Source organism: Perca fluviatilis, chromosome 5 (genome assembly GCF_010015445.1).
Source record: "Perca fluviatilis chromosome 5, GENO_Pfluv_1.0, whole genome shotgun sequence".
NCBI lineage: Eukaryota > Metazoa > Chordata > Actinopteri > Perciformes > Percidae > Perca > Perca fluviatilis.
In genome coordinates this window covers 31,837,025-31,850,654 of record NC_053116.1, presented here as the reverse complement: position 1 = coordinate 31,850,654, position 13,630 = coordinate 31,837,025, and the positions used below count along the sequence as shown (strand labels likewise).

Genomic DNA, 13,630 nt, shown 5'->3' with positions numbered 1-13,630 from the left:
TGTCACTCAGAACACACTGAAGGTAAAAAGACTAGCATCAAACACCAATACAGAAATTACAAACTTTCTCATCTTTACAGTTTGAACAATTTGAGTGACTTGACACTACTCAACAGTTTATTTAAGGAAAAAATATAGATTGTATAGCATACCAATTTTTACATAAGGTAAACAAGAAGGAATGAAAATCAGCAGTTTTCTTCAATAAAGTATTTTGTCTCTAGTAATTTATGGAATTACTGGGGAAAAAAACTAAAGGTACATAACAGTACCAACGAATAGTGTGACTAATCCTGCCTCTCTCCAGCATCATGTGGCAAGTTCTCTTCATCACATTGGATGTCTGCATCATCTCTAAATACAAATGAATGTGGTGTTTCTATTGCTTTCACCTCCATTACTTTCTGAAAAACAGTAAGAGCGCAGTTTTACTATTGTAAAGATATAGTGTTTTTCACTTTTTTTTATAGCTGTGTACATAACCTCAGACATCTTACCTGGACATATTGGTATCTTTGCTCTTTTACCCGTTTCTCTCAAACAGTACAGTGTATGATTGTTTCATTCTTATTTGGTGTTTGTATACAAAAAAGACTTTCTGAGCTTTCTCTGTATAAATACCATATATGTTCACCAACTAGTCTAAAACAAGACACCTGCTTAGGCTTTCAGCTAAAATTGCAATCAGCAGTGTTTGATAGGCACCAGACTGAAATCTATTCTGTTTTGAATGTGTGGTTAACAGTTTTGACAGTAGTGTGTTAGCATTTGAACAAAGTGCTGTAAATCTACAGTGTTTTGCACATTGTGGTTAAAGTCATGGGATAAGTGTGTAGAGTTTTGAAAACTGTGTTCAAGCAATGAAAAATGAACTAGAGTTTGGTCCACATGAACTGCTGCTGTGCAGACTGTAGTTAGAGTTTTGCACATGTGACTCCAGTTGTGCCCACTGTCGTTTAGCAATCGAAAAAAACTGTAACACCAAACACAAGGTATAGCTGAGGCTGGTGGGAATGACATTAGTTTTGCAGGTATTTGGCCGTGAACGAAAGTACTGGACAAACTACAATTTTAACCTGATGATGGAGCTTGAAGAAAAGTCAGGGGATCAACAAAGTCCATACAATGTATCCTAAAAGGGACATGCACATCGGTACCAAATTTCACACATTTCAATGCGTCCAGGAATTGTTGAGATATTTCAATGTGGACCAAACTCACATTTAGAGCCGTGCCGCTACCGTGGCTAAAACCTTATCTAAAAACACATTAGGGGAGCATTACGTTCAGCATCTCTTTAAGCTGACACTTTAATAATGCATCACACTGGTCTTGTCAGTCACCAGTTATTACTCTACTCGGACCTCTAGGATTTGAAATTCTTCTCTAATGAGATTTAGAAGTATGGGTGGCATATATGGTGCAGGCATTTTGCCACAGCTTAACGTTCAATTTACAAGCATAATGCATCTACTTATTCACAAAAACTTGAAGTTCTTATCACCAATGTGGTGATATTTTGTCCAGGGTCACTGTCGTCACCTTTTACTCCATCTTCTCAGTGGAATGATGCCTTAAGTTTTAGGATGGACAGAAGTCTAATTTTGGAATGCAGCTCTGCATTTCTGTTACCTTTTGAAAATGACAGATACTCAGATATTATGATTAGAACTGTGGCATGAAAGTACGTCTAATTATGGAACACCGCTGAAGCCATTACCTCTACTTGAACCTGTCTTTACAAAATGGCAACATTTTTAAAAGGATCCGTTTTTGAATATTGAGTGATGACAATCTTAGACTGAGATACTTTGAGGGGAGAGGTGGGCATACTAAAATGCTTTAATACATTTATACTAATTGCTAAAAATATTAATTAATTAATTAAAAAACCTTGTTTTGAAACCTAAACTACAGGAAACAATGCATATTTATCTCACCGTGATGGCAGAATATTTCACTTGTTGGACTGTTTTTAGCTCGTTTCAAAATACTTTTCACCATATGCAATAAACTGTACATGATGAAATTCCCTTTTCAGCAATACGGTTTGTAAGTTTTCACCCTGCGTCTCACAAAGCAGATTGTTACTAGAAGGAAAGCGGGAGGGCAGAAGCAGGGTTCAACCAGTATACTGACATGCACTGGGTTGTATTCTAACTGTAACTAATGAGCATGTCTTTCCTAAGATGATGTCAAATGTCTGACCAAAAATAAATACATAAAGAATTCCAGAGATCCATTCCAGTTTAACCTCCCTGATGTTTTGAATCACAAGCTGAAAGAAATTGGACACTTTCCCTTAAATCATCTCGTCTTTTTTTTTTTTTTTTTACTTTTGGCTTAATGAGAAACTGTTGCTGTCTTTTGTTTTTCTGATTTATTATCCATGCTGTTTTCCACATTTCCTGCATTTAATTATGTTTTTGTCTCTCAGCCATCCCACTCTGGGTAACCTCTTTGGCCCCCCATGTATGATTTCTTCCATACATGGCATTATTCTGGTGGTGATTACTGTAGATGATTTTTGTCCAGCTGGCCTTCAGCTTAATTGATTACATCTATAAACGTATATGTGATCAGGTATTGCTTTTGTCTTCAAGAAATATTTTCTCTTGGGTGCTTCTTTTTTTTTTTTTTACTTATTGAACATATACTGTAAAAACAAAAATGGACCTAGCCACCGTGACATCACCCATTGGTTTGTGGACTAACGTTACCGTTTTGACTCGAGTTTGGCTGTTGCCATCTTGGTTTTGGAGCTATGTTTGGACGAGAGGGTGGAGCTGGGGAGTAGCGCTAAGCTAAACGCTAAGTTGTATTTAAGCATTCTTGAAACTATCAATTGAGGCCATTCAGTAAATGTTTACTGAAGTAATACGTCGAGTGAGAAGAAGGGGCCATTTTCTTATAGACTTCTATACAATCAGACTTCTCTTTGCAACCAGTGGAGTCACCCCCTGCTGGAAATGAGACAGAATTGAAGGTTTAAGGGCACCTCCGCATTGGCTTCACTTTTTCAGACCCGAATGTTGCGGCTTGTTATTGAACAGCTATTGACTGTCGGCATCATGTAACTGACACTGGGTATAGCTTTGATCGACAAATAATGGCACCAGTGCAGTTAAAAACTCCGTATTAGTGGAACCCTGTGGGTAAAAGTTGCTCTCCCCCTACTGAGCGGCCTCTCTGCTGGCCTGCCGTCCTGACTTCCCTCCCCTGAGCGCCCGGAGCTGCTGGAGATGAGTAATCAGACTCATTACTGAAGCCTCTGGCCGGCTCCTCCATGTCACTGCATGTAATTAATCTACCTGAGCCAACTCATAGTGTAGGCCCCCCTGGGGAAGAGAGAGGAGAGGAGAGGAGAGAACAGGAAGTTAGGTGGAGGGAAGGGTAGGAGAAAAAAGAAGAGGACATGGTAGAGGAAAGTTGGGTGGATCAAAGTGGAGGACAGCTAAAGAGCAGATAAGGGGAAAGCGAGAGGAGTGGAATTAGGAAACGTGGAGAGGAGATAGGAAGGGAGAGAAGGGAAAAGAGGAGAAGCAACGAGAGCCTGTAAGGGATGGCAAGAGGGGGAAACTGAAAGAGGGAGAGAAGAGCAAATGGGACGTAAAAGGGTAGAGGACAGTAGAAGAGAGAAGCGTTTAAAACAAGGATGAGATAAGGGAGAAGAGAGGTAAAGAGACGAGGAGGAGCAATCAGAGGGTACAAGGGAGAGAGGGAGGCGAGGTGACACAAGGAGAAAAAAGGAGAGGGAGGGGAGGAGGTGTAAAAACTACAAGGTGAGCACAAAGCCGTCCCTGGCCTCATTACAGTAACACACCAGCCTGGCTCGGGTTCATTCGTTATCTGCTCCTGCACTCGTTTATTCTCTCGCTACATGAATCGTCTCCATGGATTGCATGTCCCCATGGATTGTATGAACAGATATGGCTCATGTGTGTGTGTGTGTGTGTGCATGCTTGAGCGTCTGAGGGACTGAAAACTGCCGATGTTAACAAAACAGAGCAGCTGGCTGGTGAGGGGGGAGAAGGCAGAGAAACCGAGAGGCGTGTGCATATGTGTGCGCGTCCATGTGCAGGTCGCACTCATGTAATTAGTCATGTTGAAGGATACCTCAAAGTGTGTTAAAAATACACTGCGAGCACACGCACATACACAGACAAGTCCCCCATTTCAGTTCAATTCGATCCCTTTTAGTTCAAACAACTTTGCGTATATGTTCAACTCTCCCTTTTGTTTTTGCGATAAATGAAAAAGATGGAAATGCGAGTAATAACTACTCACACTTGACCTGATACTTTGACTTTTGATTTCACTTTTGTTGAAGTTGCTCCTCTTCTCAGCAACATCTGCAACGAGTATGTGCTTTGGGTTGTTATTTGTTCTTAGTGATTTCCTGTAATACGATGATAATAGAACATGTGCATCCAAGATGAGTCATAAACTGTGTGCATGTGTGTGTGTGTGTGTGTGCAACTAATTAGCATTACCAAATGCTTTTTGTAAGAAACGTAATGCTTGCACTTTTCTTTCACACAGGAGACCTTCATATTGAACATATGTGCAAAGTGTTGCACTGCTAACATACTGTATTTGTTTCCCTACAATATCTGCTCATGGTAACTGAAGCATGACTAAGGTTTTTAATGGTTATGTTTAGGCAACTCAAAGTTCTTGGTTAAGGTTAGAGAAAGCCCGTTGTTAAGTTAAATGTACGCTGACTGGAAGCATGCAGTCACATGGATGTTGTCAGTATTTAACCAAAACCTCCATCTTTCCCTTACCTTACTTGTTTAGTAACATGCACCTATAACAAAAAACCACGAGCCCCAGCCTCTGGTGTCGAAGTCCTGTGCTTTGTACGCCCAACCATCCACCCCAGAATCCCCCCTACAACGTGCAGTATACAAAGGTGCGTTCAAACGGAAAGTAAAGTGAATTTTCACCCCTAGTCTCTATTCGTCTAATGGACGCACTGACCGCGTGTATGATGGGAGTGTGGCTGTCTTTGTGTGGCAGCTCAGGCTCTGACTGAGCCCAGAACTCCCCAGGAACCCAGGGACGCTTGCGCTGCCCCATGCTATTCTCAGATAATTGTGGCCACTCATGTCTTTAAATTTGGCACTGTATGCCAACGCAATGTCTCTAAAAATCACCTTGCACGCTGTCTGAACACACTGGGTACCAAATACCTTTTCTCCAAAATGTATTTGGCAGGGCACATTAGTGCTGTATTGACTTATTTGGTGGGAGGCAGTGTTACAGATGAACATTTGCATGTGGGATCTGTACAAGTGTGTACATGTGGGGTATCAAGATTGTAAAAGTTAGGAAAAGTCTAGACTTGAGCAGAGTCTAGACCAATTTGATGTGTACTGTGAACACAATCTCACACAGTCACAGTCATCCTTCCAAAACTCTACTATGCCGCTCACAACAGTGCCAGAAGTATGGACTTACAGTGGGAGGTTCATACAAGCAGACAGACAGACAGACACACACGTGCGTGCGCGCACACACACACACACACACACACACACTGTTTGATAGCCTATGTGTGTCAGTGTAATAAATCATGTAAAGCAGGTTGCTGGTTGTTGCTGATGCTACAGTCTCCGTCTGCTCCACATGATTAGGAAGAAGATCATGTGGAGAATCTCCATATGTCTGCTTCACGTTGGGCTTCCAAACCCCTGGGGAGGCTGTGTGTGTGTGTGTGTGTGTGTGTGTGTGTGTGTGTGTGTTTGTCCATGAACAAACCAGTAGGTATCCACGCAGCGTCCTATCTGTGCGTGCCTGAGAGCGTGTGTGCGCACGCGCCCCCAGCGTGTGTTTTCCTGTGAACATCCCAGTGCGCATCCATGCGTACTGCGGGTCCCTGGTGTATTTGAGTATGCGAGTTCAATGTTTCAGTGTTTGGCGAGGGGCTAAACAATGCACAAAGAGACAGAAAGATTGAATGGATGAGTGTACATCTACTGCTGGTTAATTTTTTCTGTGATTTATTACACTCTACTGTCCCAGTCACAGCCAGCTGTGATACACACACACACACACACTTCCCTACTGAGAATGCCCAATACAATGGTAGCACGTAAACAGGTTCTCAATCATAGATGGATCTTCTGTGTGCTGATCCTCTGTGTTAACTCTTTCATTCTCATTTTTCCTCTAAACACGTATTATTGCTTATAAGAACCTAGTTACGGATAAAGGGAAGGCTATGAAACCATTTACACCTGGGCTAAGAGACTATACCAGCGTGCTTTAGAGTTTTGGATTCTTAAAGCTGCACTAATCAATATTTCTATATTGAAAATGTGTCAAATGACTATGTGCAATATGTTTTTGGTGGTGATAAACCCAACTCCGCAGCTCTCTCAGCTCTATGGGTCGTTATAGCATCTTTCAGCTTTTTTTTTCGTTTTGTAAAAGGCCTGCGACTTGGTTCACAATTACGGCTCTCATCAGTGTTTTTTCTTCCAGATGCAGGCAGCTGATTTCAGCAAAAACCTCACTATACACAACCTGCCCATACACACAGACAGAATTAATAATTTTTTGAACAGCGTGATGAGATATTGCACTTCCATAAAGTTGGGGGACTCACAAGAGACAGATTTAGAAAATCAATAGTTAGAATCCAAGATATCCTGACTTTTAGTTCTTAGTATTGTTAAGCTTGAAAAACACTGTGTCCTACGCTTCCCCGTCCTTTAATACCTGACAATGGACACCTCGAAGGGCATAAACCCGCTTATACCATGGTCACTTGGTAAATAACATATTTTTAAAACATTAGTTTATATTTTAATTAATTAATTTTAATCGAAATCTAAAGTTTTACAAACAATAACTGTTTCCCTGTTTACGCCTGACGGTTTGACTAATACCTGGAACAATCATTCCCATCCTATAAGGTTCTTATGCAATGCAAACGTTGTTCACTCCTCCAGGAAATAGGAAGGACCTTAGATACGACTTGCCTCCCTTAGCAACGGGAGATATTTATAGTCCTACGAGCCGGAAAGCTAACGCTATGCTAGCAAGATCCGAAGTCAATCACATTGTGTACAGCTGGCAATCAGTAAAAAAAAAAAAACCTGACAGTATGTTGAACAATAACACAAGCTAGCTATCCAGCCATGTCGTTATCCCCAAAACAATATTAATAATAACGACTTTTACGAACAATTTCATCCGCGATGTGTAACGTTACTGTCGGCCGCAGCCTGAAGTGGCGACCTGAACAGCGAACGGGATGTGAGATAACGTTATTCGCTGTGAAACAAAGTCAGTTAAGGGGGGCAGTATAACTTACTTCTTACAGAGTGTGTGTTAGCGCCATCCTGTGGTGTTCAGAGGACGAGGCATTGAAGCAGCACACAGTGTTAAAAATAACAGATTCACATTTCCTTTTTGTTTTAACGTAGCGCATTCATTTAGAACAGTAAACAGTCATTTTCACCAGAACTCCTTTAGTAGGTGTCCTACATCACTTTTTTATGCACACCCTGCAGCCAATCAGAATTGAGTATTCACCCAGACCATTGTATAAATCATTAATAACTTGCCTTCTCTACTGTACTGTACAACTGAATAGGGATATGTGAAAACCCACATTGTCCGAACTGTCCTTCCACCCTCTGGGGTTCTAGTTACTCTCAGCAGTTTCACTTTTGCACGGATCATGATTTTCTTTTCCTTCTGCATCACTTGCTCAAACATGCACATCTTTTATATTCCACATACAGTCTCTCTCCATCTGTTTCTCCCTCATTTGTTTGTTTCCCCAAGTCTGTGTGCTGAGATTAGTCTTTTCTTTCCTCCCCTCTGTCTTTCTTTATTCTTCCCATTCTCTCTTTCCTCTTTCTCCTTCTTCCATCAAACTATTTGTTGCATCGTCATTGTCTGTTCCTAATTCCCTCACCTCCTCGTTGGCTCTTTCTTTGTGTTAGTGGTTTGCCAGGCTTGTATGTGTATGTGTGTGTGTGTGTGTGTGTGTTTGTGTGTGTCCGTCAGTCTACCACACCACTGCAATTCATCATCATTTTATCTACAGCTCCCTTAATTGGATCCTATCACAGTCCCATCTGACGAGAAGAGAGGCAGGGGGTGGAGAGAAAGGCTTACACACACACGCGCACACACACACACACGCACACACACACGCGCACACACACACTTCATTACCAGCTGCAAAGTTGTGTTTAGGCCCGTATATTTACCATGTTTCCTGCCTCCTCCAAAAAGAACACTAGGATTTTACAAAACATTAAAGTGCAATGCAGAATGAAGAAACAAATGTATGTGCATGTGTGTGCATGTGTGTGTGTGTGCGCATCCATTCAGTTTGCCAGTGAATTGGAGATTTGCTGAGGAAGGTCTCTGTCCATCATCAGCAACTCTCAGCAGTAGTAATGGTTTGTACTGACTGTATGGTAGTGTATCAAATATTGGGGATGGAAACGGCACATGGCTATTTCCTGGAGGAAGTGCTGGTGCTTGGTGGTGTGGGGGGCTTCCAGAACACACTTACAACTTACAAAAATAACTAACATAATACAGCTGTGGTGTTCAAGCAATACGTCGTTGTCGGGTGAAAACCTTGTATGTCCACAACCTTTATTTTTTATCAAAAAGCGGCTCATTTGAAAACATTTATTGGGCTATTTACCTGACGAAGAAGAAACTGTCTTGTCACTGTTTAAATATTTGTAAAACCCACAGACAGACGTAAAGAATGACTATTAGCATTGATTTATGACAAAAATGAAACAAAATATAGATAGAGAAATATAGGAGATAAAAGGTTTCTGCCCGACAGCGACAAGGTTTATCTACACTAAATATTTTAGATGCACTGGTGTTAAGTCAGGACTTACTTCTTAGAAAAGGTCTCACCATGCCGAGGGTATATAGAGTAATTCAATAGTAAAAGTCAGAATTCCTTTAATTATGTGTCTAACTTTGACCAATTCAACTTGAGGTACAGCAATTAAGTTTTTGCAGCTCACCCTCTATTCAATAGGCTTTCAAATAGTCAGGTCACTGAGGACAAATCTGACAAAAAGCCGTTATGCAACCCAAAGAGTCAAAATCTAAAAGAATACTTGCTTTGCGTGAAGCCAACACAAGTATGCAAAAATCACCTTTAAAAAAACCCACAAAAGAACTGTAGGAGCCATCATTAGGACCCGGAAATCAACTTCAATAATTTGCCCCAGAACTACTTTTCGTGTCACCATCCAACATCAGAGGCAGAACGACTTCCAGGATCACAGCACTGCAGCTCATTCTTTCCCTTTGACTGGGTAGAGTTCAAAAACAGCGAGTGGCCGCGAATCAGCGATGTGTTCCGGTAATACAGCAGCCGGCTAAATGACCCTGGAGCCCCAGACAAGTGTGTGACATGCTGAAGAAAGAGGCGGGCGGCGAAGCTGCCAAAGCCACACACTGGCTCCTGCTGCCTTTTAACTGCGAGGACTCGCTATTGGACCCATCACCGTGATCGAGCGCTGCGGTGTGCGGCTCGCATGTTAATCATATGTCTCGTTAAGTAAGTCATAATTGGTGTCGTTTTAAAATGCCTCCCCTCTGCCATGTGCCCTGATTGGAGCTGAGGAAATTAGAATTGCTGAAATGGTCGCTGCCTATTAGCGGTGACAGTTTGACTGAGGGCTAAGAGGTAGGAATGAAGAGAGAGGGGCTTTGCGACAATCAGTCCCTGTGGCCATACAGTACGCCTCAGTTTCAAGCATTTGCCACACCAGTCTATTAATGCTGGTCTCTCTCTCTCTAAAACGGAGGCTAACCAGCTGTAAAGCCTATGAATAGTTAAACCAGCATGGCATGTCCTCAATGGGGCTCCTGCTGACAGATTATACAGCTGGGGTTGGTCGGGGCATGTGAAACATTTGATTAGGATTGGCTGAGATGGTAATCAGTCAACAGCAAGCCCCTTTGGCCAACACATAAACTCACATTCATCACGTCAACAGACATTGCAAGGGATATCACCTTTGTAGGCTGCCGTAAATTGCCTGCAAATCTAAGTGACTTCTTGTGTGTGCATGAGTGTGTTTTTTTGTGTGGTTTTTTTAGCCTTACCGTGGTCTTCTGACACTGTATGCTGGTGCTGTTGAACCTCAGAGCCGGGACGCTGTGCGTGCTGCCCTGGATGTGGAAGATACACTCGTAGTTCCTCTGTCCGGACTGGGGCTGGGGCAGGTTCTGGGCCAGCAGGGTGATCGGTCTCATAACTCCAGCAGGTATATAGATCTGGGTGGAGGGCAGGATCTGAGGGCACTCCTGGACATGAGAGAAATATGAGACGTGACTTAAAAAGAAAGCAGGGGATGCAGATCTGAGTGGACAGGATGTTCCGGACATGCTGCTGTAAAAGAAAACGGACATCTTATCCACTGACAGAAAAATAACAGATCCTATACACTCCAAAATACATAAAAAAAAAGCAATGTATTCTACAGTAATTGACAAGTAATCAATTGTGTATTAGAAATGCCAGCATGGCATTACAGAACTCCCTTATGTGCATAATTGCCTATGAATGAACCACCTAATGAATCCCCAGACCGACAGGATAAAATCTGGGTGGGGAAAGTGAAAGAGCAGCGCTTGTCCCTCCCTCATTACCACCACTGAGGTGCCCTTGAGCAAGGCCCTTAACCCCAACCGCTCCAGTGGAGCTGCTCAGTGGCCAGCAGATCAGACTGTGGTTGTACTGGGCAGCTTCCAGGTATGAATGTGGAACTGTGTGAAGGTGATCAGGGCGTTCCTGCAAAAGAGAGGCTGCCTCTCAGTGAACCTCCCCTGAATAAATAAAGGTTAAAAAAAAAAAAAAAAAAAAAAAAAATCCTTTTATTTTTTTCCCTCCCAACCACATAACCACAACATTCTAGATTCATTCCAGCGTCCTTTGTTCTCGTGGTGGAATATGTTTGAAGACCCAGGCAGCCTAAAACCTCCACTTACAAATCATCAACACTCTTGAGGATCAACCCTTCTCCTATTTATGAACCACTGAATATTGAATGTGGCAGTTACTTGTCAAAATGAATACACGCCATTTTGGAATCAAACCCTTCCCACTATTAATGAGGCTGTTCTGGATATTAGGTATGTTTTTGACTAAATGAATACACTAAAGGATATTCTCATTCTTTCTGCGTGGACAAAAATGAGGGCCTGAGGCAGCGTCTCTGAGGAACACGGACAGTGTTAATTCTCCCGGATTAGAGAGGGAGACGAGTGAGGGGTCAGCGCTTCCATTCAGCGGATTCCTGCTGCTCTTCAATCAATAAGAAATTTGGCAAGAACAGAAGCTTTGCACCATATTAATTGGAAGGAAAATAATTGAAATCTCTAAGCGTTCTTTCAGCCCTAAGTAAATCAAAAGGCAACATGCGGCTGTCAGCTGGAATCCATGCTACATCACCGCTCACACTCGAGAGTTCATTTGTATTTCAAATTGTGTTTTCAACTGGTTCAATTAACGAGATTTAATTCAAACGTGTGTGGCACTGCTACTACAGTGATTACCATCAGCATGTTGCATTTACATCATAACACAAAAACAACACAACTATCCACCTACAATAACTTTTAACATCTTATTTTTTTCTTAAAGCTTTAGTGTGTAACTTGTTGATATTAATGAACTTCCGTTACATTTAAGCCATTGCCAAAATGAGTTGCTACAAAGCTAATTAAGACTATCAGCTCCACACAACTCTCTCTGGATTTCTCAGTAGGACTATGTTCAGAAGATGGATAATTACCTCTTCTGAAGAGTCCATCATGTTTTTTTAATCCTCCGTGTCCTCCTTGGCTACTAGCAACTGCGTGGAGGAGGGGTGGGGGTGGTGCGCGATCACGGAAGGCTTGTATCATGTGGATGCACCGAGAGTGTTGTTGTCATTACTTAGAATTCCTCATGGGGGCGACAGAAACTACGCACTATAGCTGTAAACAAAGCGAGTAAAACAGTGGCGTAAACTTTCACTCTTTAATAGAACGAATAACTAGTTTCAAGTGTCAGGAAATGTGCCTTTTATTCATTGTTACGAGATGCTTAAAGATACATTGTGTAAGAATTTCTCCCATCTAGCGGTGAAATTGTATATGACAACCAACTGAATATTACTTTCTAGCCCCTCCCATTCCGATCGCGTTTTAAGTCCTACGGTGGCCGAACCTGAAATTAGCGCTCAGTATCTCCATCGTTTACACGCAGCTGTTCTAGCCACTCCAATATTAACTTTGGTCTTGTTGCTTTGCCTGTCGCGTTGGCGTTTTTTTTAAGAGTAATCTCCATCCCTGGCATTCGTCACGGTGCCACTGAGTGTAAAAGGGCAAAATGCGGAGGTATGTCCCTCTTTGACTAATGCATTTTAAAGATGGAGGTGCAACATGCCGGCCGGCATTCGAGCGACTCGCTCGTATGTATTCTGAATGATTCTGAATGTCAGATTCTACGCTTACGAGAATACTTTGATTAGTTGGTGGAAGTAATTACACATGAATGAGCACATATTTGCGAAAGAACAAAGGGTTTTTTGCTGAGAATCAACTCAAAAAAATTAAGCAATGTAGGTTTAAGTTATTGTTTTTAGAAAATTCAAATTCATATTAAGCCCGACTACAGTAAAAGGCGGTGACTTATGAAGACATTCTCTACAGTGTGGATCAAAAGAGGCTTTGCAATATCCCAAAGGCTGTAATTACCACTGAACAAGTTATATCCACTAATGTGTGTTTGGTATTCATCTGGAGATGCGGTAAACAATCATAAAGGCCATACAAATACCAAAATAGAATTTATAAATTAAGTCGTATTCCACTTTAACCGCCATTAAGCAGACTATAATTTTCCTATTAGGATAGCAAACGCTGATATCTGCAATGATAAATCAGTGGGAACGGCTTTCTATTCACACATTCAAGTCACACCGCAGCAGCAGCAGCCTAATACTCTGCAGAGTAATCTCAATATGAGTTTGCTCTGTGCTGGTACTGTCTAATGGAGTATCGGTAATGACTTGCAGATTGGCCTGGGAATAGCGGAGAGGATGGTGGTGGTGGTGGTGGGGGTGCGGGGGTAGAGGTTTGGACATAATGGCACCAAGAGACACCTATGCTCCCTCTCATAACTAAAAAGCACACCCACACAGCCAGATAGCATTGACGCCATATGTGAAAGTGAAGGGTGGAAAAGTCAAGAAAGATGATATGACAGAGGGAGCATTTTGAATAAAAATGGGTTATAATAAGTTCCCTTAAAGCTGTACTACTCAATATTCTTTAGATCAATAATAGATCAAATGACTATAGCTATGTTTCTATCCACTTGTCAATCGAATTATCTAAAGTTCGCTGAAAACATTCATGCAAATAAAGCCGGTGAAATTGTGTTTCCATTCCAACCTAAAAAAAAAAAAACCTGTGCGTAATGACGTCACGTGTTGTTTGGCAGTCAAATTGGTATAGCGAATAGATGTGAGACATTTGAAGGTGTTTCTATTCATTTTCGCACTGAATCGCACAACATTTAAGCCAACATTTGCCGGCCAAAATGCATCGAGCTGTCTACCTACACATAATTAAT

The 13,630-nt window shown here is 41.8% G+C and overlaps 1 protein-coding gene across 1 annotated transcript in view; it reads right to left on the bottom strand.

Moving 5' to 3' along the window:
* Positions 1-13,630, bottom strand: part of LOC120559298 (plexin-A1-like) — a 296,826-nt gene that overhangs the window by 93,626 nt on the left and 189,570 nt on the right. Inside the window, 1 exon segment of the mRNA XM_039800924.1 lies at positions 10,114-10,314. Coding sequence (XP_039656858.1) covers positions 10,114-10,314 — 201 coding nt within the window.